Genomic DNA, 25,302 nt, shown 5'->3' with positions numbered 1-25,302 from the left:
AGGATATTCAGTACTCACCCATAAAATTGTGCCTCGTAAGCCCACATGGCAGCATGATAAAATATAAAAAATAGGGTAGTCTGTATATTGTAATTAATATACCTTCACAATGAATAAAACCCAAAAGCTGTTTCAATTTGTAGGCCTGGCATGACCATTCCATAATAGGCCTATGTGGATTAAAGCCTTTATTTTCCACCCCGAGCTTAGGAAAAGGCTAGAAAAAGTCTTCGAAGTTATTCCATGCTTAGTTTTTTAAATCTGGCGTAGTGGTGAAGTAAGATTTTTGATAACTTAAGCAGAAAGTTAACTTTGTAAAAACGTACTTTCGGCTGCCTGAGCTAAAACTGATTTAAAACCATTTCTGACAATCACCACATCTCCAGCGTTCACATCCTTGACTGGGAGACTAACAATACTAAGACAGGGACAATGGCTTATCTCTGCACACAGGCAAGGGCAATGGGTGTTAACTGCTGACCACTTAGCAGGGCTTAGCTACCTCGGAGTGACAAGGAACACTTGACAGAACAGAGGGCAGCAGTAGTACTACATTTTTTGACTTAAAACCCGGGTCAGATACTCCTATTCATTTACTGAACCCTTTAACGCTGCCTGTTCCCTGGTCGTCTAGGAGAGAACCCAGTTCTGCCATCTATCACACCTCCAGAGCTGGAATACACATCTTTGGCTGGAAAAATTCCCCTAATCTCTGGCTTGTGCCCAGATAAATCTTACACCTCCACCCCATCTCCTCAGAACATTCATGGACGTGGGATGACTCCATCTGAAGAAACAGGCTCTGCTGAAAGAAGAATCCTGACTCATGCTGGAAGGAGAGGACTCACACAAGGAAACCAAGACTCCTGAATAATCCCGACACCAAGCAGCTGGAGCTGCTCTCTAAGGGTCAACTGGCTGGCCTACTTCAGACACACAAAAAGCAAAAGTACTCCTGACCCCAAGAATGCCCAGCTGACTAAAGAGGATTAAACCCTGCAGGAGAACTGGCTACCCTGGGGAGCTTGGGGCAGCAGGACCGACCAGAAAAGGTTTCCCCAGGAGTTGGAAGTAAAACTGATAACCAGGATAAACCGCTTAGTGTATCCAACCTCTGCCTTATCGCAGTCTGCCTTAAATTGTACCTAGATCCCAGACCGCTGCAAAATTGTATTTCCATCCTGGATGGCTTTTCCTAGCCATGTTTTGCCTTACATTTTTTTTAAAATATCTGCATCTATGTTTCCCCTCAACCTATTCTGATGCTCTTAGTATCTTTTCTTCTCACTAAAATGTTCTCTATTTTCCAAATTCGGTTGGGATTTTTGTGTTGTGTTTTTTACCTTTAAATTGTTGTCTGGGGATAGCCTGCTGCCTGTGCCATGACCAACAGGAGCTGAGCAGAGATTTTCTTACAACTGCGTTTTGACCAAAACAGAGTATGTTAAGTAACTTGGCAGAGGGTGTCCCCTGCAAAAAGCAATAACCCGGTTTCTGACAATCTGCGTGGTTTGCAATTCACACCTCAGAACCTCATCAAGGTCACCTTAGAAATTCATCCTTCAGAGATCGGTTAACAAATATGAGTACTAGTAACACTTGTTATTCACAGTGCACAGAAACAGTAGAAGTGGAATCCTAAATGCTAAATAAAAAAAAAAATCGCCCCCGCTAGGTGGTTGGCTACCAGAAAAATGTCCTGCTGATCCAGCCACCTACAGAGACATAGAGCCTCCTGGCACAAATTCCAAAACCCATAAGGGCAGCATTTGCTGCTGCACCAGCTCTCTAGAAGCATTATAAATAGGCACGAATACAATTTCTTTACAAACAAGTGTAACCGTTTTTATATTGGAACAATTTAAAGTCAAGCAAATTGAACTTACTGCTCACTTCATTTGCTAAGAGTGCTCGCCCTGACAATAACGATTCTGTGTTAATAATCATACATACATATTTAAAGATTTTATATATTGGAATATATATCTTGCCTTAGCAGCTGAAGACAAGCCTCTTTCCCACAACTATACAGTGGCACTATAAAAAGTCTGCCAAAGGATTTGTGCTGCAAGGGGTTGGGCCTACTGTTCTACAGAACAAAATAAACATGATGACATGTGCTTAACTCCAAACAATGAGTAATGGGCTTTAGACAATAGGAATTCCCCACCCTCTCCAATACTATCCAGGCATCAAGTTGAATCTAGGATTACGCGGCCTCAGCCATAGCTCTAAAGTGCCGCCATATGTCCAAACCCTGTTGTAGATATGAAATACGTCGACACCCTCAGCCTGTGATTATTTCATGCACCTACAGGCAATCAGGGAGCAAGAGGCCAGACTATTTTTGACTAGGGTTAAAAAAGACAACCCAAAGTGGTCCCCTCTTCCCCCTCACTGGACATGGAATGATCCCCCAAGGGATGTTCCTGCAAAAGAACACACAAGAGGTAAGGAGAAGTCCTCTTCTTTGAGGAAACGGTAAGAGACTGAACACCATTCCTAAATTAGAATGGTAGTGTGAATTCAGTTTTTAAGGTTGTGGCACAAGACAAAAATATTCTTATTATTATTTAAAGTCATGAAAAACGGCAAAGGTATAATAATTATGTTAAACAAGTAGGATCCCACATTATCACTGATTGACACCTGTAAGAGACGAATCTATTCTGGTGTCAACTCGAATTGTCTGTTTGCGGTGAAGTCCAAGAAAAAGAAAGTAGCTCTGGGCTTTAAGTGGGCCAGATCCTGCTGGTGCTCAGCACCGGCAGCCCTAAAAAGCAAGTACTGAGACAGGTCCCTATTGTGCTTTCCCCTATTGCCCTCACCCTCAAGTTGAAAAAAAAACGTAAACCCTCTAGCAGTACCACACTTCACTGCCGGTGATGTAACTTCAAAAGACCCCTTGTGGCTCTTCCACAGTCTCATCATTTTAGAACTCGACTCGAAGGTGCGCACTAGTTACATTAAACAAGGTCAAATTCATTTTTTGGATCACAGGATGTATAGCCGACACTGAGGCTGGAACCTGCTTCCCAACCTCGGCAGCTCTAGCCATTATGCCACAATCTTACCAGCATTTTCAATATTATGTACAAACGCAGCTACAGTTGTAGCTCATTAAACTTATGCAACTAACAACCATTGGGAAATCCATTAGTGCTGATTTGTTATAGGTATAATGTAACTTGTTGTATTATATATCTAGGTGCAATGACAGAAGCACCAAATGCTAGTCGGGCACCACACTATGCTAAGCACAGATTTTTAGCTTAAGCTTAAGTGTTTTAAGCCACGCCCTTAATTAAATAGACCACGCCTCTTTGAGAGACCCCTCCCAAGATTTTGCATCCCACTTAAAGCCCTGTAGGACCTGCAGACAATCAAGGGGCCTCTTTGCAGCAGAGGGCATGTCAACTCTAGGCCGGACCTTTAGAGACAGAGTAAAAGGAAAATGAGCAGCAAGGTTAATAATTGATGTGTATGAATCAAAGTCTGAAAAATCTCGGGAGTGGATTTCCAGTCACTGGTGATTAGTGGCTCCCAGTGACACAACCTAAACATCCAAAAACGCTGTTTTTTATGATTCTTAGGACGACCAAGCAAAAGACCAAAACCATTTTGTGAAATAAAGGATTTACTCAGCTTTCACCAACAATTCACAAAGCTCTAAATGTTCTTCTTTGTTGAAAGATTCTAATAACAAACTCTCATAAGGTTGATTTGACTTACCGTAGCCTTTTTAGATCTTTACTTGCTGCTGACGTTAGCTGGTTAGATAAAAGAAACTCTAGTCGGAGAAATCTACATTGAGGGCAAATTTATGAGCTAATTTGCGTCGCTCTTTCACCACGCAACGAGGTGCAAGAGCGACGCAAGTGTAAAATGAGATTTATGAAGCCAAACAAGGCCACCTTGCCTGGCCGTGTGGTTTCATAAATACTGAGTAATGTAACGCAGCGCAAATCACAGCAATGCATTACTCTGCACCAGGGAGGTATTTCCATGGGTTTTGCGTGGTTGTTCCAACGCAACATCCATGAACTTTGATGTATTCTCAGATTTACAAGAACAGGAAAACCTTGGATTTCACCAAGGAGGAGGGTAATGAGGAGAAATATCTTTATTTCTCCCCGTGTTTTCCCGTTTCTATGTGTGCAGCATTCTGTATCACACATAGAAAGAGAAAAGAGACTCTCGGGATTGTTTCTGTACAGGAAGGTGCCCCTTCCTGAACACAACAATCCTGCCTACGACACAGGCACCCCTGCTGCAAGGGTGCCTGTATTGGTGCTAGGATGCCAAAACGATGCCAGCACAAGGGGAAAGGACAGGAATGCGCTGTATTGGATACACATGGCACATTCCTGACCTTTCCCCATAACATAGGGCAAAATTATTTGTTTTTTCTTCATCCTTTCTCACTTTAGCCAATTGAGAGGTGATCTAACTTAGGACCACTCCCTAGTATGGCAACTTTTAAGCGTCCCCACATGCTAATAGTGATTTTTGCAGACTCGGTTGTGGTGGTTCCATTTGGTTATCAATGAAATAGTTAAAGCTGATTTTCTACAGTTTCCCCCATTTTGTGGTACTTTATTAACATATTTTCCTTTCATAAACTTGGTTTGGATCATATATTGTTTTTCCCCGTTCATCAGTAGTGTTCTTTTCTGTTGTTGATCCTTGCACCACTCCTCTCCCAGCATCTTCCTCACAGCAGCACAAACATGTGCCGCACCACATAAGGATCATTTCAGGAGTATTTGATTTTCCTCTGTAATGTTCACCAGAAAATGTTGTTTTGAGTATTTGACCAGAGCATATACATATAATTCTTTGGCTACTTACCATCCTCCATCAACTAGGAGATATTTTTATACAATTAACAACATATACATTTACATCTAAAAAAAACAACACACCTAATAAACAAGACTTGCAAAAGCAACCCGCTAATGAACAAGTGCACATAATAATCATTTCATTCAGCGACTGATCATCGCAAGTGACTGATCAGACTCACCAGGTCAATTGTTTTCGCCCTTGCCTTGGATTCATCGTCACACCAGGTTTCGCACCACAGCCACTCTTGAGGAAGAGACCGAATGGCGACCTGGTGGATCATGTTATTGGGAAGATCCTGTACAGGGTAAAAAGAGAGAAGCTCGCTCAGTTAAGGCAAACGTGTGGATCACAGCCCTGAAACCTTGACCCTATTACAAGTGAACTACATGCAGTCCTAAATCAATTACAAGAGATCAGCTAATTCAGCACATTCATTCCATGTCTCCTAGTAAGGCACCAAAACCCCGCAAAAAAGGCTATGGACGCTACTTTTGTTCATTTATTTTGTTTTATCTTGTAGAAAGCAGATGGTGCTGGTTACACAAGAAAGAACTGCTTATAGCGGCATTGCTGGAAGAAGTAACCGTGAAAGCGCAGATAAAACCATCCCCTGCCCATCAGGACACAGTAGATTCCTTAGCAACGCACAGGACGTGATGCTGTGCTCTTGCACAACGGTAGGCATTTCAGGAAACAACAACTGAAGAACGGCAGGGGTTTATAGCCTAATCATCACTCACTGTAAATACAAGTGATGAACAAACATAAAATGTCCTCTCAACACTTAGCTGTTAATTAAGCATTAATGGCTGATAGGTGGAGATTCCTTTCCGTTAAACTCTTGGGCAGTAACCCAGTTTATTGTTATTGCACTGTTATTATTAATCTTCGACGCCGCTACTGCTGCTTAACACAAAACTGGGAATATTTCAGTTTTGTATAGTGCCTTCAAATTTATTGTTGCCACTTAAGTCATTTTAACGCCACCACGTTGTCGCAGTCGAAGGACTATTTTGCAATCAATCAAAAAGGCAGCGGTCCCCAGATGAATAAGGAACGGAATTTAAATGCATTTTAGAGCTCTCGTTCCTGGAGTATAGAGGGCCTCCTCAAACCGACCAGCAGATGAAGAACAAGCACAGCCAACCTGCGGCGTTTAAAGAAGTTTTTACAGATTCACCTCACATCCTCAGCGTCTGCCAACATCAACAAACTGGTTCAGTGACGTAGCAAGCGTGGCATTGGCTCAATGTAAGCAAGAACAAGAACAACTGGTGCGCCACTAACTGGTTAGGTAGTGAAAGACCTATTTAGCGTGCATAGGATACCTCACAAAATAGGACCCCGGTGCCCCTGGAAGCTATGCCCAAGAATTTGTCCACATTCCCGCCATTTGTAATTTTAACAAAGTCTGCAATAAACCGAGAGGCCCATGTAATGGGATGTATGAAAAAACTTTTTGTTTTCAGTAGCGTTCTTTCAAGTGCATACTGTTAACTACCTGCAGATTTCTCACCTCTTAAATATCCCAGACGCCAGACTGGATCTGGGAACTTCAATAGCTCTTCCACACCAGTAAATGGCTCAGGCTTCATGTCGACCCCAGAGACACCACGGTGACACCATTGGAGCCACAATGCACGCACCCAGGCACCCTGACGTCAGATCCTCGCTTATTTTTTCCATGTACTTTGACTGATCAGAAGGAGGATGACATACATTTTTGATGGTGCAGTACACCAACCTAACTTGAAACATTAAAAAAAATCTGTATCTCAAACCATCCATCAGGATTGGAGGTGGGCAGAATGAGTGAAGAATCTGCAGGGAGCCAGAGTATTTATGAGGAAGATTGTTACTGAAGGTAAGTGATTTTTGGTTCTGATGGATACTTCTACTTGCGGCTTCTTCAACTCTTAAATAGATTACAAACAGTGTTGGCTCCTCCGCTAAGGCGCAGGAGTCTCAGCCCACTGCCGCAAAGCAGTGAAAGAAAGCACAAATACAATGATAACAACTTGAGGTTATTGACATTGTATTTGTCCCTGCTGTGCAGCTTTGCGGGGCGTGCAGGGCTGCTCTGCTCTCAGTGCAGGGGAGGAGTGGTTTGCCCACTCCTAATTGCACATGACTGTTTGGTCAGCCCTCTCAGGTTTGTCAAACACTCATGCGCACTTCACATGGTCTCCATGCACGCTGCATTACAGCCTGTGTGGAGAATATGCTCAGGCTTCCATTCCCCGGCTGAGCGCCGAACCACGGCACTCAGACCAATCACAATGCTGCATTGCAGAGTTGTGATTAGCTTAGAAGTGGGAGCCTGGTTGCTTGGTGTTCCAGCCCGGTAGAGGAGAGATTGAGACGACGTGGGAGAGAGCAGGAGTGCATCGAGAAGTTGATGCTGTCTGAGATTGTTGACCCTGATGTTCAGAGAATGAGCCAAGTGACTGGTGACTAGTCAAATCCCTCCCTGCTGCGCCGCGCAAGGCAAGAGCCTCAACACTACCCAACAAAGTAGGTTAGACCCCACTCAGTGCTTGTTAACTTACCACAATGCAATTACATTGCCCACCAAGATCTGAAAAGACTAACCATGAAGGGATGGGTGGAAGGCCCTGAATGCCAGCTGACTCGCCCATAGATCAAGCAGGTTAATGTGGCAGATGAGCAGCCCATCCAAGAGTGAATGCATCCTTCACTGCTGTGGCAAAGACTGGAGGAGGGCAGAAAGTTATCCCTTGGGATGGTTCTTCTACACGACCACCAACTCAGGTTTTTCAGAGGGTCTTGGGAGAAAACAGCAACTCCAGTTCTCCCTTGTGCTAGAACCATTGCCTGCAGAAACACCATTGGAGAGCCCTCAAGTGTGTGTGTGGCTACCAAGACACAGGGAGCCCACAGACCTAGCAGGCATAGTACCATTATAACTGGAATCTCTGATGTCTCGGATCCTTTGGGGAGGAGGAAAGATCGAAGTGATTTTTATGTCCAGAACTGTCCCTATGAACAGGAGATGCTGGGAGGGCTATAGGAGAGACTCTGGTATGTCACCAGAAAATCCCAGGTCAACGAACAGAGACAGTAACCACTGTCTCAACTTTGTGAAGGCTCAAGGAGCTGAAGTTAGCCCAAATGAGAGGACCACAATCTTGTAGTGGGTGAATCCTACCACGAAATGCATTTACCTCCAATGAGACTGCAAGTTTGAGATCTGAAAATACATATCCTAACATTCAAGGGACACCATTCAGTCTCACATTTCCAGGGCCACCAGAACCTGAGTCAGGGGCAGCAAGTTAAACTTTTTCTTATGGAGCAAAAGATTCAAGACCCTAAGGTCAAAGATCGGATAAAGACTGCGTCCTTGGGAAAAAGTATGTACTGTGAGTAGCACCCCTGCCCAATTCCCTGCTATGGCCCCAACTCAGCTGCTCCTTTCTGCAGGAGGGCTGCCACCTCCTGCTCCAGTATGAGGAGATGGTCTTCTGTCTGAAGGTACACAGAGAGAGGGATCTGGGCAGAGAGGGGGGCTTTGGAAAGGTATGGCATACCACCACAATCTTAAGGACTCACTTGTCCAAAGTTATGGCCGACCAAGCATTTAAAAAGAGTGACATTCATCCTTTCATTAGCCTCACATGCCCCTACAAGGGTAAATTAGAGCGTCTTTCCATAAAGTGTACTGTCTATCTAACTCTTTCCACTTTCTCTTCTTACTCTCTCTTCTCTTTTTCTCTCTTTCTTTTCTCTTCTTTTCTCTTTGCCTGTCCCTGCTACCGTCTGCCATCTAGCATGGGCAGCCGGGGTTGACCTGGGGAAGCCGTTATGGCTCCCCAATACCACATTATGCATGCACAGGTAACTTGTAACCTCGATTGCCACGGCGCGCCTGACTATGCACTCTCTGTATACTTTTGAAAACCAATAAAATATTTAATTTAAAAAAAAGAGCTGCTTTTCTTGTGGTGCATCGGACGAGGCAGTCTGTTGGGTGCTGTACCCATTGCCATTGCTCATGTCACTGGATTGTTTTTTCAAAACTCTTTTTATTTTATTCGAGAAATCGCACAGAAGACACAGCACTCCGAGCCCCGGAGGAGCTGTAGCAAATACAGTACATCAAAATCAGCGATTCAATTGACTTTAAAGAAAATGGTCTCTACAACCCCCAACCCCACTCCCCAACCCCCTCATCCCTTCCCTCCCCCTCCCTCCCCCTCCCTCCCCGTGCACAACGTCTCTTCAATACTGTGCATGTTAACCATATAAGTATTTGTGTCCATAGCACTATCATTTCATGCCCATCACACCTGCTCCTCCGCGCCTCCCGGTGATGTTGCGGGCTCTAGCCACAGGCCCCTGTAATCTGCCCACCTTTTCCATATCTTGTAATGTTTTTTGGGGCAGCCTCTGGCCTCGAACACCGGCCGTTCCAAGCCCATGCAAAAGTCCATCCCTTTTTTCCATCCAGTTACCTTGGGGGCCCTGGGGTCTTTCCAGGCTTGTGCTACATCTCTTTTTGCTAGCGTAAGGCCTAGTAGGAGCAGGTGTCTTTTGTAGGTATTACCGCCCACCCCTTCCAACACATGAAGTAAGCCCAATCCTGGGGTCCGGGGGAAGTCCCATCCCAGCACTTCCGACAAACATTCCCACACACCAGACCAAAATCTCACCAGACCACCACAGTCCCACACCGTGTGTAGGGGATCACCCATTTCGTGACCACAACGCAAGCATTCCGGGGATGCAATCAGGCCTGCCTTCCACATTCGCTCTCTTGTAAAGTAGGCACGATGTAAATATTTAAATTGTATTAGGCGTAGACGTACAGCTATAGCCGCTCCCCTAGGGGATTCAAGAGCCTCCCTCCAATCCTCCTCCTCTAGCTCTCCCACATCCCTCACCCAACGATCCCTGAGTGGCTGCAAATCTGAAGAGCAATGTGTGACTAGTGTCTGATAGATGCGAGATATTTTCTTGTCTTCTAGGTCGCCCATAAACACCTTCGCCTCTATCGGGCTAAATTCGGGCACAGTGTCTAAACCGGCGAGTGTGGGTGTAAGGTCGTGTCTTAACTGTAGATATCTAAAGAACTGCGTATGGGGCATATCAAATTCTTTGCTGAGTTCCTGAAAAGATTTAAGAGTGGCGCCTCTTAAGACGTGGCCTAGTGCAGAGATTCCAATCGAGTCCCAGTGTCCGAAGCCTTGCAGTGGCATCAATGCCGGTAGCTGCCCATTATGCCAGAGTGGGGTCTCCCTCGTTAATTTTCCCCACCATCCCATACGACGAAGCGATTGACGCCAAATCTGGAAGACCACCTGTGTTGACGGAGGCAGTCTCTTTCGCAGCCGCGCCGAGTAGAGAATAGTGTGTAGAGTGTCTGGATCCATCAGGTACCTTTCGAGGGCATATGCCGGGTCCCCCCTATCACTATACCACCATTCATTCAGGACAATGAGATGTGATGCTTGGTAATAGGACAATATATCAGACGTTGCCAATTCCCCACAGTATGTAGACAGGAAACAAGTCCGCAGGGCCACCCGCGACGCACCCCCTGCCCATAAAAACTGACCTAGGGCAGAATTGACTTGCCGAAACCAATGCGGTGGGATGGGGTATGGGTGATTCTGTAGTTGGTAGAGCAGGCGGGGGAGGGCAACCATCTTAAATATAGCGGACCTGCCATATAAATTGAGGGGCATACGGGACCAGCATTTAATTTCTTGTTGCACTTTATCCCAGACCGGGATTACATTGCGCTCCCAAGGAATCGCTGGTGAGGTCGTCAAGAACACCCCCAGGTATTTAAGACCCCCGGCCGCCCTTTGTAATGCCGAGGCCCACGGCTCGAGCTCAATGTGGTCACCCAGCATCCAAAGTGTAGACTTCCGTGGATTGAGATGCAGTCCCGAGACCTCACCAAAGATTTTCATTATTTCTAGAACCCGTGGCCCGGACCGATTCACATCTGTAAGAAAGAACAGGACGTCGTCCGCATATAATGCGATTCTATCCGAGGGTCCTGCCTCCCATTCGAATCCCTTCAGCTGCGCGTCTATCCTGACCCATGCTGCTAGCGGTTCTAAGGCTAGAGCAAAGAGGTAGGGCGAGAGGGGGCACCCCTGTCTGGTGCCTCGCCTTATGGAGAAGGCCGCCGACACCTCCCCCGCTACTCTCACCGAGGCTGTCAGGTCAGTATACAATAATCAAATATAGGACATAAAATGCGGCCCTAGATTGAGACGCGGAAGGAGTGCGAATAAATAGGTCCAGCTGAGAGAGTCGAAGGCCCTGTCAATGTCCGCGAGGAGTAGCGCTGCCCGATCCCCAGTCCTACTCATCGCCGCTACCGCCACGTGCGCCCGTCTAATTTTGTGTCGAGTTGCCCTGTGGGGCATAAATCCTGCCTGGTCCGGGTGGACCAGATCAGTTATATAGGGGAGTAACCGGTTTGCAAGCGCCTTAGCCAGTATCTTTGCTTCAATGTTTAAAAGAGAGATCGGTCTGTAGGACTCGTGACGGTCCGGGGGCCAACCGGGTTTGCAGAACACCACTATCTCTGCATGTCTCCAGTCTGCTGGCAGAAGGCCCTCCTGTCTCGCTGCCTCCAGGGCAGCTTTGTAATGAAGCCCCAGCTGGAGGTGATATCGTTTGAAGAACTCACTCGGGAACCCGTTGGGCCCCGGGGCCTTACCGGTATTAAGTTCCCCCAGAGCCGCACCCAGTTGCTCAGCCGACAGCGGAGCCTCGAGGCGCTCTCGCACGTCGTCCGGGAGCGCGCGGGGCGGGAGATCCAGTATAAATTTGTCCACATCTAGTTCTGAGAGGAGATCCCGTGGGGCATACTGGGCCTCAAGGTAGCGCGCGAAGCTATTCGCCAGCTCCCTCGGGACCGAAATGGAGGCGCCAGAGGCATCTCTGAGACCTGGTAGCACCTGCGCCTGAAACGCCTTCTGATAGAGCCTATGGAGCATCGTGATGGACTTGTCACCCCATTGATATATCCTGCTTCTTGTCGCCAGCCAGACTTGCCGGGCTTCGTCTAACAGTAGGGACGCTTATGATTGCTGTGCCAACAACAGCTGGCCTACTCCCTCCTGATGGCCTGCTACCTTACATTGGGACTCCAGCCGTTCCACCGTCGCTGCAGCCGTCACTAGGCCTTCCTTCCGTTTGCGACCGCTGCTGCACACCAGGCTACATCTACCCCACGAAGCGTGGGCTTCATGGCTTCCCAGACCGTCCGTATGTCGGATACAGTGCCCAGATTCTCCTCCCAGTACCGAGCTATGGCTACTTCCATATGTTGTTGATAGGCGTCCTGTTGTAGATTCCAGGCGGAGAGGCGCCATCGAAATGGCTGTCTCCCCTTGTCCAGGGTAACTTCCATCACCACCGGGGAATGATCAGACAGGCCACGAGGCAGGATAGACGCTGAGACGACTCTGTGCGCAACGGTGGGAGGGACAAAGATATAATCAAGTCTCGAAAACGAGTGATGGACTGCCGAAACATAGGAATATTCTCGTTCATGAGTGTGGAGGTATCGCCATGTATCTACCCAGTCCATGCCACGCACCATATCGTTCAATTTAGTGGGGGAATCTGCTATAGGGTCGCCCCTGAGCCTTAGACGATCAAGACGGCAGTGCATGACATCATTCCAGTCCCCGCCAATTATAGCCAGCCCCTCCGGAATCTCAGCCCACAGTGCAAATAGTTTTTCAATCAAGGCCCACTGTAACAGGGGCGGGGCGTATACACTCCCGATTATGATTGACTCCTTACCCACTGTTCCCTGTATAAAAGCACATCGGCCCTGCGAGTCTATCCACTGTCTCGTGTGTGTGTAAGATAATCTGCGGTGTATCAAGATCGCCACCACTCGGGACCCTCTCACAAAACCAGCGTGAAAGACTTGGTCATAGCCGTATCTCTGCAGGCTCAGCGCTTTGTTGCCCAGTAAGTGTGTTTCCTGCAACAGTAGGACATCCACTTTCTCCCTTTTCCCCAGTCGTATTACAGCACCTCGTTTAACCTTGTCAAGCATACCACATACATTCCAGCTCATCACTTTCATCAAGGCTCCAACAGGTTTCTGCTCAGCGTCTTCAGCCCCCATCTAAGCGTAAGTGTAAATGTGTAGGTCGCAATGGGCACAGTAAGTTTGAACACCTCAGCAGCATCTTTCTAGACAACCATGTGCAAAACAACCTCCCCCCCTTCCTCAGCCCCCAACCCCCCCTCCATCCCCAACGTTAGCCAACAGCCCCCCAAATCATACCCAACTCCCCCCTCTCCATACCTCAGTATCGTTGAAGTACCTGTCACAGCATTAAACATCCTCAGTCCCCAACGGGAGACTTGAGACTGTCTATGCCAATGGATCCCCACCAACCGCCCCAGAACTTACCAGCTGCTCTCCTGGAAGAGCAACTACCCCCCTATCTAAGGCACGTGTCCGCCTTGTAGTCCGTCCCTCCCCACCCAACCCATATCCCGCATCAGCAGGTCCACAATTGTCCGCCAGTGTCAGTGCTACTGTGTGCATGTATGATTGCCAGCCAGGTCGGCAATATCTGCTACTGAGCTTGTGGTGTGGTACACAATTCGGGCAGAGATCGTGTGCCCCGTCGCTTTTCACGGGTCCTCTGCCTGAGAGTCTGGAGGATCAGCCTCCCCGTGTGACCCTTTTTCGCCGGGAAGCGTTTCGACGAGCGGGATCTCCAGTTGCTTCTGCTTCTTGAGCGTCGGGGCGTTTGTTGAGGAGGATGAATCAGAGTCCCGAGCCGGCGGAGTATGCGGTTTAATTCGTACAGTCTCATCTGTCCAGGTGAACACCTCCTCCGGAGAGTTGAAAAAGAGAGTGTGGGACTGATAGACCACCCGTAAACGAGCAGGGTAGAGTAGTGCATATTGGATCTTGAGGCTGCACAGGCGTGCCTTAGCTGCCGTAAAGGATTGTCGCTGCCGCTGCACCAGTCTAGTATAGTCCGGGAATATCAAGATCTGCTGATTGTCCCACAGAAGAGGCTCTTTCAAACAGGCTTGTTTCAGGATCCTGTTGTGATAATTGAGCAGCTTGGCTATGACCAGTCGTGGGCGCTCACCAACCGGTGGCTTCTGAGTTAGCGCTCTGTGGGCCCGTTCAATGACAAAACAACGGGAGAGAGACTCCGGCGGGAGCCAGCTCTCCAGCCATTCAGTGAGGAAAGCCTCCATATTGCCCTTTTCGCAATCTTCCAGAAGGCCGACGAAGCGTAGATTGTTGCGCCGAGCCCGTCCCTCGGCGTCCTCCGCCCTGAGTGCCAGGCCCTTCTGTATGCCTTCCATGCTGGCCACCTTCTTCTTTAAAGTCGCCACATCATCCTCCACTCCCGAAATCCGGGCTTCTGCCTCAGTAATGCGGGTCACCGCATTCCGTAAGTCTTGGCGCAGCAAGGTGACATCAGCATCAACCGCGCCTATTTTTGCATCCAACATGTCTCTAGATTGGTTGATAGCCGCCAGGATAGCTGCATTGTCCGGCCCCGGAGTTTGACCGCCACCCGAGGCACCAGGATGACCACTCGGGCCAGTGAATTTATCTATTGTCCCCTGCTTTGAGGCTCCACCGCCGCTCCCTCCTCTGGTCATGGTACGGGTAGGAGAGAGCCGCTGCCGGGTCACGTTCTGCGTCTCTCGTGTCCCCTGTCTCTCGGCCCTGGGGGATCAAGCAGTCCTCCCCCGCCGCTAAATCATGGGCCCCTGATGTCTCTACAGAGCACCCAAAGCCTCCCCGCCGCTCCACCAATTCGTGCCCGGAACACGGCTGCACAACCACCAGGCCCCGCTCTGCTCCTGGCCGCCCAGTGTAGTCAGTCTATGGCCGATAAAACGGCCCAGTGGGGGACCCCCACATCGTGAATAGCGCACCGCCCTGCGTACCAGTGCCCAGGATCGCGGTGTTGCTGCCAAGGGGTTCCCCAGGGGGGGGCCACGCCGCGGCCACGCCGCCGAGTTGTAGGCCACCGCAATTCAAAATGGGCGCCAACTTGCACAATCCGCCTCAAGTGCGGCCCACACGCGTCCCAGGGACCTGGTCCGCCGCGATCTGACCTGACCGCCGGGTCTTCCGCGTCTTCTGCCCCTCTAGACGGCCGCTGCGCGCCCCAGTGCACACTCACCACCGGGGCGCTTGGTCCAGGCCTCTCTCGGGGTCTCCGCTACCACCTCCGGCCAGTTGGTCGATGTCGCGCCGGCCGCAGCCCCTCAGCAGCCGTTCGGCCCCCCCTGGTGCAGTGTCGGGCCCAAGGAAATAACCAGCCCGCGGCTGCTCGCCAGTATCTGTGTCCCGGTGAGGGCCTGGCCACCGCTCCGCTGTCCGCCGTCCGTCGTCTCTCCCCCGGGGTGTCCCCAAAATAGAGGTCCCGGCGCGAATCCCCAGAGTAGGCCGCACTGCCTCCGGGGCAGATTGCGCCCGATCTGTGTCGCCGGTGCGGCCAAGAGTCACGCCACACTCGCCGGACACCTTCCGCCACTCCTCACTGCCGCGGGACAGGCACAGGCGAGGGGGGAGGTAGGATAAATGCCGGAAGAATTGATCGGCGGGACGGAGCTACCCTAAGCTGCGTCCGCCATGTCAGCCGTCTTGGCCACGCCCCCGTCACTGGATTGTTTGAGCAGAGGGTTTTGAGGCTGCTGCCAGGCGCTGCAAAAAGTTATATACTCTTGAGAAACCCAGGCCATTACAAGTTTGGCTTCCATCTTTAATCACCTTCGGACGCCCACTGAGGCAGGACCCCACCACCTCGTGTCATGCTCTGACCCCAGACAAATGTTGTGGGGGGTCTGAAACTGACATATGACCACTGAAATACCTACAGGTTTTGAACCCTGAATACTTTGGAGGAGGCATCTCTTAGCATTGCACCAAATTTAGCACAAATATTTTTTGTAAATAAACTCTTTCAAACAAAAGAGCGAGTTCTGGTTCGGCATTGAGGAATGCTAAAAAAAGGAGCTGGTGTCAGGGGCTGGGGTTCCACTTTGGGGCGCCAGTTACGTTACAGTGGCAATTATTTCCAGTGTGAACATGGAGTCAGCACCACCTATCGAAGTAGATGAGCTACTGAAAGTATCCGGATCGAGTCTGACCCCTGGGATATTCAAGAGGTGAGAAATCTGCAGGTAGAACTATCCATCAGAATAATTATTACTGTGGGAACTCAGCACATGCCTTTATATCGCTCATTTAATAATATTGTTGTTAATATTTTATTTTTAAATATTCTAATAACCCGTCCTTCTCACAACCTGTACTTTGCACAGAGAAAATTAAACAGCAGATTGGTGATACAAATAATTAACAAACCAAGACATGTTATAGTATCTAAATCTTGAATACATACATTTTATATTTTCACATTCATATTCAAATAACATCATGGCCAAAATGCATTCCTACATGCTCGCCAATGGCACATTTTAATACAATAAGTTGTGAAGATAACAGTTAATTATTGTTACCAGTTAATAATTTTTAATAATATACTTTATGTCGCTGTCACATACTTTAGATCTGTATTACAGTCAGACATAAAATGAATTGAATGAACAAAACCGACACATGAAAACAGCACAAGCACTATTTTTGGAAGATTATTGTATTCAGTTTTCGAGTATTTTATTTTATATTGCAGAAAATAAACTGAAGTGCAAAGAGAACAACAAAGTGAACAACAGAGTGCAGGAGGTGCTGCAAAGCAATAACCATGGAATGAACACTATGAAGCAGATATAATTCTATCCAATGGAGTGAACAAGTTGCCAAATAAAGTTCACAGGAAAAGGCCAATATCTGCGATACTATTTTGGACCATTATGAAAAAAGCCTATATGTCACTTGCACGTGATCAATGTTCCGATCCAATACATTTGGGGCCATTATTCGGTCAGAATTATGTCTGGAAAGCATTTGAGAGGAAATTTTGCAACAAAAAGGCACAACACTAATGGGAGAGGTGGCCTAAGGATAAGCAAAAGTGAATTCACAAATTGATGCTAATTTGCCAAAGACAGAATTGGACTTGTTATTGTCCGCTGAAAAAACAAGATGCACAACAAAAACACTCGCTAGATGAGGTCACGACGCACTGTCCGTGTACAGGGTCTTAGCTGACTTATTCATTCGACTGTTCATAAAATTAAGGAATCCCACCTGTTTCCTAAAAAAGCAGTGCTTAAAGCTCAGGGCAATGAAAATTCTGGCAACAGCTGAGACCACACACATAGGTGCGCATGTGAGAAGCATCTAACCTAAACATCTCAACCCCAAAAGCATCACCATCCAGTGAGAATCCAGTACAACTGTTAGCTCCCTGCATCCTCCTCTAAAAACATGCGCAGAACACACATTGAAGTCTGGGATCCAGTGCTTAGGTGTAAAAAGCGGTACAAAAGGGGGTGGTGATGGACGGAGCATCTGAATCAATCAAACACTCACACCCAGTCAAAAGATCTGGGTTTAATCCATCACCGTTCTTTAGCCCACTCTGCTACCCCAGTTCAGACATGGCCATATGCAAATCAGTCTGACCCTGTGCCTCATGGGAACAGTCCAGCCCGAACTGCCAAGCCATGTCTTCCCTGGACCGGAAACAAGCTTCCGAGGACCGGTTTCTGGCATTACAGCCGTCTTCAGCCCGGCTTGCTTGAATCCAGTGGCAAAGTGAGCAAGGGACTCACGTCTGAGCATACCCTGCCACACTTATGGCGCCCAAAAGCGGTACAAAAGGGGGTGGTGATGGACGGAGCATCTGAATCAATCAAACACTCACACCCAGTCAAAAGATCTGGGTTTAATCCATCACCGTTCTTTAGCCCACTCTGCCACCCCAGTTCAGACATGGCAATATGCAAATCAGTCTGACCCTGTGCCTCATGGGAACAGTCCAGCCCGAACTGCCAAGCCATGTCTTCCATGGACCGGAAACAAGCTTCCGAGGACCGTTTTCTGGCATTCCAGCCGTCTTCAGCCCGGCTTGCTTGAATCCAGTGGCAAAGTGAGCAAGGGACTCACGTCTGAGCATTCCCTGCCACACTTATGGCGGCCAAAAGCGGTACAAAAGGGGGTGGTGATGGACGGAGCATCTGAATCAATCAAACACTCACACCCAGTCAAAAGCTCTGGGTTTAATCCATCACCGTTCTTTAGCCCACTCTGCCACCCCACTTCAGACATGGCCATATGCAAATCAGTCTGACCCTGTGCCTCATGGGAACAGTCCAGCCCGAACTGCCAAGCCATGTCTTCCCTGGACCGGAAACAAGCTTCCGAGGACCAGTTTCTGGCATTCCGCCGTCTTCAGCCCGGCTTGCTTGAATCCAGTGGCAAAGTGAGCAAGGGACTCACGTCTGAGCATACCCTGCCACACTTATGGCGGCTGAAAGCGGTACAAAAGGGGGTGGTGATGGACGGAGCATCTGAATCAATTAAACACTCACACCCAGTCAAAAGATCTGGGTTTAATCCATCACCGTTCTTTAGCCCACTCTGCCACCCCAGTTCAGACATGGCCATATGCAAATCAGTCTGACCCTGTGCCTCATGGGAACAGTCCAGCCCGAACTGCCAAGCCATGTCTTCCCTGGACCGGAAACAAGCTTCCGAGGACCAGTTTCTGGCATTCCAGCCGTCTTCAGCCCGGCTTGCTTGAATCCAGTGGCAAAGTGAGCAAGGGACTCACGTCTGAGCATACCCTGCCACACTTATGGCGGCCAAAAGCGGTACAAAAGGGGGTGGTGATGGACGGAAAAGGACAACCTACAAGCCACTGATACAAGTGGTCTTTACCAATAAGGTTTAGAAATACTTTTTTTAGATTTAGAATATTTGTGTGGCTAACAGTTTAAAAAACATAATTTTGATCTTAATTTTTGAGCTAGGTGTTCCAAAGTATGGAGTGGTCTGTCTGTCTGTGACAGGTGGCAGGAGCTGAGGGGGGAAATATGAAGATGAATCAGAGTTAAAGAATATAGGAGGAACAATAGGAGGAAGCACATTTGTAAGAAGACGGAGGCCTAGTAAGTTTAAGACGTTGCAGCTGGTGCTTCTGACATGAGAGCATCTTGTTACAGCAGATAGCTTATCTAGGAGTTTTAGAAGGATTATAGGGAGGGTGTGTGCCCAGGAAGAGTTATCTTTGTTGACTGAGTAATATTAGAGTCCCTTTTGAGGTGGATGTATTTTGGGCAAGTGAAGACTTCAAAATGTTACAGTCTTAGACCACCTGGAATTCAATAATCGTGTTCAATGTTTTCATATGACCTTTAAGGAATGTGCACTGATAGCACTTGGAGAATGGAGTGATTTGAAGATAATTTGAAAGAAGGTAAATGGGTTGACACAGTATTCTGTTTTATGTGGTGAAAGCCTAGCACCACTAAAGCTTCTGGTGGGATGAAAAGGGCAAAGAGGGTGTACATATTGTTTTTGTTTATGATTTATAAAGCACATAGCTACACAAGAAGGGCTTCCCAGCGCTACCTACGAACTATAAACAGAGATAGATCAGAGGAGCCTAGAGCAGCCAGGTCCTTTATTGTTTTCTGGAAGCTGTTTTGCTGGAGCCGAGTCGCAGATGAGACATGAGGGAATTCACGTGCTTCAAAAACAAGTAGTGAACGGATGAACCTCCCTGTCTGGCTGTATGGATGAAAGGTACCACAGCAAGTTGACGCTTGGAGGACCACAAGGTTCTTGTAGTATAGGGGTTGATTAGCTCTCTAAGGAAGATTCAACCAGTATTTGCAAAAGCACGAAAAGGAAAACAAAGAGACTTGAATTTGATGAGCTTACCAACAAGTAGCCAGTGGAGATGGGATAAATAAGAGGACATCAAGTGGTATTTGGGAATGCATAGAGCAGACACATTTTTAATAATCTGCAGACATTTTAATAAAGTCTGAGAAATACCCACATTTAGGACATTACAGTAGTCCAAACAAGATGTAGTAGCAGACTGGGCCACACGTGTGTGTGGAAGACCCATAACAGCTTCCTGTGGGTCTGGAGAAGACCAAAACAACAGGCAGACAGCTTCCTAACATGGGGTTCAAAAGTCAGTTTGCTCTCTAAGCAAATAGCACTACTGTCTGCTTGAAGCTGGGAAAAGGGCCAGGAACATCTGGCCACCAGGCCAGGGTCCAGAGCCGTGGGTTGTTACCGACCACCATCACCCAGCTCAAGCCACACTCTGTTCAGCTTAAGGCACCTGTCACCCTTGGAGTGGAAAAACAACAACGCTTAAAACTCATAACATGAGAATAACATTATTTCGTCACAAGGAAAGCTGCAAGAGAGGTCAGCATGTAGCTGAGTGAGTGCCAGGACGATTTTGTCTCGGTTTTCAGAACCTATCAATGTTTTAGAGAAGTTGAGCAATCCCATACAGATGTCCATAAGGGAATTTGGAATATGAAGAATGTTATCATTAAAGGCTTGGTGCAGAAGAGTGGATATAAGGGAACTAGTCAAATATGAAACCATAGAGAGATAAGGAGAGATAAGGGTGCACTTCACTGAGACATTTTGAATTGAGGTTTGCATATTTGATTCGTTGTATCATGTCCTACTATTATTTCTGTAGTGAGCAGTTAGGTGTGTGGCATTTCTCTTAACAGTTAGTGTATCATTTGGCCATCATCTCTTGCCTGTCTGCATTGATGAGGAGTTACATGGATGGAACTCTTGTCAGGTGAGTGGTGCTAGAAGCAGAGCTGCCTGGCTGAACATGCTTAGCGTGGGGCATTATTAATGTAACATATTTCTACAATAAATGAATCTCTTCTTACTAAGTGTGCCCCATTTCTCTACATTCTTCTACTCAGAACTGTTATTTATATCTCCAGGCAAAATATACCGAGCACACAGGGATCAAGGGCATTCATTCTTCGCAAGCCAGTCAGAACTATTCAAAGGAAACCAAACCGCAGCATTTAAGCTACCTTTTACGTATGTTTGTTTAAAAGTTCCTTTGTTTAGTGGGACAGAAAAAGAAACTATATGGTGGCCTTCCAGTTACAACAAGAATAAAACCACTACTGAAGAAATCCTGTGCGACAGGAGAACACTGGGTAGGTTTTGTACCCTCGGAACAAGATTAGGTCCCCAATCACAAAAAGTTGGTTATCCACTCGATGATCATTGGTACGATCAATGTAAAAGCTTAAAACCCAATGAGGTGTGAGAGGTGAGCAATATACGCTTGTAAACTGATAGATTGTATTCCAACAATGCCCTGGATAGATCAATCACACCCTATTTCTCAATAGTAGAGCATCACTAATAACACTGGACTTCTGTTAAGGGAGGCTTCTGTCCCAGTTCCAGTCAAGCGACACACCCTTTCTCTGTGTGTGAAGCTTTGGCCAGTTCTGGTGACCAGGGACATGCACATCAATCCTGTTCCCAGACAGATTAAATGAGAATTGTATATGTAAATACAATTTTTTATTTTCCTTCAGGCAACCACTATGTTTTCTGATACTCCGTTCCTATGGCCTACTGGTAGCTCACCTGGGGGCCATATGGTAAATACATTCTTGATGCATGCCCCAGTAAGTATGGCTTGAGCAGGGTTTAGGAGATTCCCTGTGGGAGTTGATTCACTTATATATTTAATTTTATGGTGTCTGTCCACCTTTTTATCTCCTCTTGAAATACAGGTGCGGTGCATAAGTAGTTGATCACTGATCCTCATGCCCAGATAACATTGCCAGTAAGTTATGGGGTGGCAATGAAACATGTCTGCCGTTCACATTAAAATGGTCTAAATATGGTAGTTTAAAAAAAAATTTTTTTAAATAATTTTAATAAACACAAACAAGAAAATCGGCATTGATATTTTCTTCACAGACATGATTGAAAATGGTAAATACTTTGGATGTACGGCAAAGGGATGTGAATCCACACTAATACATACTATAAACTCATTGGTGACGACGGGCCATCATCTGTAGGGACAATCGGTGCGATAAAATATCTCCCCTCTATGAAGTCCATCCTGCCCACACTCGCGACGATTTCCGAGGGCACCCTCGTGCTACATACTCCGTCTTCTCCCGGAACATGCACCAGTCCATATTACGCCTCCAGCTCATGACAGTAAGGGCTACAGTCTTTCCCCACTTCTGCGCTATGTCCCTTTTGGCGACTGTGGTACCAAGTGTGACCCATAATTTCTCCGCCCCTACCAGGTCTGTGGGTTCCCATACATTTAGCAGACATCGTTTGGCCTCTGGGTTTATAGTTCTGTGCAGGACCTTGCTCATGACCCTGTGAATTTCTCTCCAGAATCTCTGAATGTGTCCACATTCCCATAGGATATGCATAAAAGTGGCTACCTGCCCACAGTTACGTCTATAGTCGATATTGTCTCCCCGGCCCATGCGCGCCAGCTGCGGCCCCGTAATGTGGATTCTGTGGAGAACTTTCAGTTGCACTAGACGGAGGCATGCAGAAATTGCCATCTCTCAGGGAGAGGCTACCACTTCATTCCATTCTTCGTCATCCTCCAGGATGCCGTAGGCATCCCATGCCTCACGTTTTTTAGTCAGGGGGTCTGGCACGTTGGTGACAAGTTTCTTGTAGGTCAGGGAGATGGACTTCTGAGGGAGGAGCCGATCCAGCAATTTATCTTACAGTGGGGAAGAGTCAGGGAGAGGGGGCCCTCCAACGACCGCAGTTGTCAAGGCATGACGTATTTGAAGATAGCGGAAGAACTCAGTGTCTGCAAGTTCATATTGCTGTTGTAGTTGGACAAAACTGAGCGTCTGCCCCTTCAGCCATAGGTCGCCCACTCTTGATATGCCAATAAGGCCCCACTTGTCGAAACCCCTAGAGGAATGAAGCCCACCCAGCTGAGCCGTGTCCCACAGGGGGGTCGCGAGCGTCAATCGAAGATCCCATCCTAGGCTTATGTTGACCGCATGCCATACATGGACCGAATGGGACGTGGGCCCGGTCAGGCATAGGCTTTTAGGATTACTGTATAGGGCCCGGTTGTAGTAGCCGCCTGGTAATTGCAACTTATCCATGGCATATCCCGGGTCTCCAGGGGTCTGATATGTACCCTGATTGATGGCCATCAGATGGGCCGCCCAGTAATATTTTTTTTATTTCGGGGAGAGACTGATACCCCCATCATAACAATTGAGAGTCAGTTTGTGGAGTTCAATCCTGCGTCTCCCGTTCCACAATAGCTGCCTCTGCAGGCCTTCAATCTCCCTGAAATAACGCGCTGGGACTGGGACGGGGTAGTTCTGGAGGGCTTATAGGAAGCGGGGAAGCAAAATCATTTTAAAGAGAGCAGCACGCCCAAGCATTGAGAGCGGAATCGCTCCCCAGGTTGCAACATCTCTCCGCAAACGCTGCAGGGGTAGAAGCAGATTTCTCTCATATCTGAGCCTGGCGTCAGCTGTGACAAAAATCCCTCAATACTTGAAGCCCTCAGAGACCACTTGTATCGGGCAATCTCTGGGAAGAGTTGGAGGTTCCCCAGATAATACATACAAGAGAGATTTTCCCCAGTTGATGGAATATCCCGAGGACCTCCCAAATGATGTAAAGATGTCCAGGACTCATCTGAGTGATTTTGCAGGGGAAGCAAGGTAGAGCAGAATGTCTTCCGCATAGAGTGAGATCTGATCCTCCCACTCCGCTGACCATCGCAAGCCCCTAATCCACAAGTCTTGTCGAATCCTTGAGGCCAGAGGTTCCAGAGACAAGGCAAAGAGCAGGGGCGATAATGGGCAACTCTGTCTTGTTCCCCGACCGAGATCCCCGATCGTTTGTTATTGACCACAACCTGCGCAAGAGGAGCGGAGTAAAGGAGCCTGACCCATGAGATAAATCGAGTGCCAAATCCGAATTTCAAGAGTACTGCAAATAGGTAGGGCCATTCAATTGTGTTGAAGGCCATAGCTGCGTCAAGAGACAGAATGGGTAGTTTGTTTTTAATCATGAATGTAGTCATAAAATAAAGATGTATGCTAGATGCTAGACATAACTCATTTTTAGCTTTTTGTGAGGAAGGGAATTCTTCTTCCTTTATGAGGACCTTAGGAGGCTAAGGTATGTGTTACTCATTTGGTAGGGATACACACATGCAACATCTTGTGATTTAGTCTAGGTGTTGGTTCCTCCGGTTTATAGGAGAGCTGCCAATGATGAGAAAGCAAGCAAATTGGTGAGTAACAGCCAATTAACTCATAGATGGTGGTTTCTTACGCGAGATATATATATATATATATATATATATATATATATATATATATATATATATATATATATATATATATATATATATATATATATATATTTATTTATTTATTTATGTGAATGTCCCTGGTTGCCAGACCAGGTGAAAGTTTCACACAGAGGCATAGGGGTTGTCTCTAAACAGGCACTGGGACAAGACCCTCACTGTGATTAAGGATGCTCTATGAGTGAGTAATAGAGTGTGATTGACCTATCAAGGGCATTGCTGATATAGAGTTGTTTTGAGTGGAGGGCGCCCTTGATATGGATTCCCTCTTTAGCTCCTAGTAAACAGGAAGAGTGATTGATAGCCCAACGTGGGAGTTAAGAAGGCAGGCAGAGTCCTCAAACCCACGTAGTCCGGGAAAAAGAGCTATGTCCAGACCGGTCTTAATAACGTCCCTTGACGCACCCTGACTTGTCTCTTATCACCTTGAAAAGGGCTCCTTGAGGTGATCTGGTAGGTGCTGAAAACTCCTATGAGCTATATCCAATGAGGTAAATGTAAATGTAATTAATTTATATAGCGCTGTATCACCGACCGGTTTCTAAGCGCTTGCTTTGGGAACCCGTCCTGGTATTCCCCTGTGAGATAACCCATTACTGGGCATCCCCAAGGTGAAAGCCAGGCATCCCGCTGCGAGGGGCCGTCGTGGGGATTAAGCAACCTATTGCCCAGAGTTGCAGAGTGGGACTCCATGATTGTAATAGGCACCGAGGCGAGAATTGTCAGGTCCGGGGAAATTTTGAGCCCAAGACCTGCCGAGGCGGGGAATTGAACCCTGGTCCGGGCCAGACCTCTGCATCAGGGTCTGCCGCTCCAACCACTTGAGCCACACTTCTCCACTAGGCATGTGAGAATTGCACTGAAAGTGCCTACAGTTCTCTCTTGCAAAAACCTGACTTAATCACAACGAGGAAGTCTGTCTTTAATTTAAAGTCAGGAGAGGCACAGATCAGGAAAATGCCCGGGTGCTCCAACCAACCAAAGAGGAGCAGAGCCTCCTGACACAGGACCCCGCTAGTTATAATAACACATGCCGGGAGAGTAGTCTGTGAGATCCCTCATCAGCCTCCTCTTGGTGGATGGCAGGAAGGTCTTAGGGTCATACAAAATGACCTACAATTCTAGCAGGCTGATATGGAGC

At 47.4% G+C, this 25,302-nt stretch overlaps 1 protein-coding gene across 2 annotated transcripts in view; it reads right to left on the bottom strand.

The window, feature by feature from the left end:
* Nucleotides 1–25,302, bottom strand: part of UGGT2 (UDP-glucose glycoprotein glucosyltransferase 2) — a 1,586,510-nt gene that overhangs the window by 105,176 nt on the left and 1,456,032 nt on the right. For both annotated transcript variants that reach the window (XM_078657956.1, XM_078657957.1), the window contains one exon: nt 5,027–5,143. In XM_078657956.1, the coding sequence (XP_078514082.1) occupies nt 5,027–5,143 (117 nt within the window). The remainder of the gene's footprint in view (nt 1–5,026; nt 5,144–25,302) is intronic.

This window comes from Lissotriton helveticus, chromosome 8 (genome assembly GCF_964261635.1).
Source record: "Lissotriton helveticus chromosome 8, aLisHel1.1, whole genome shotgun sequence".
NCBI classification, from domain to species: Eukaryota; Metazoa; Chordata; class Amphibia; order Caudata; family Salamandridae; genus Lissotriton; species Lissotriton helveticus.
This window is presented reverse-complemented; position numbering and strand designations above follow the sequence as displayed.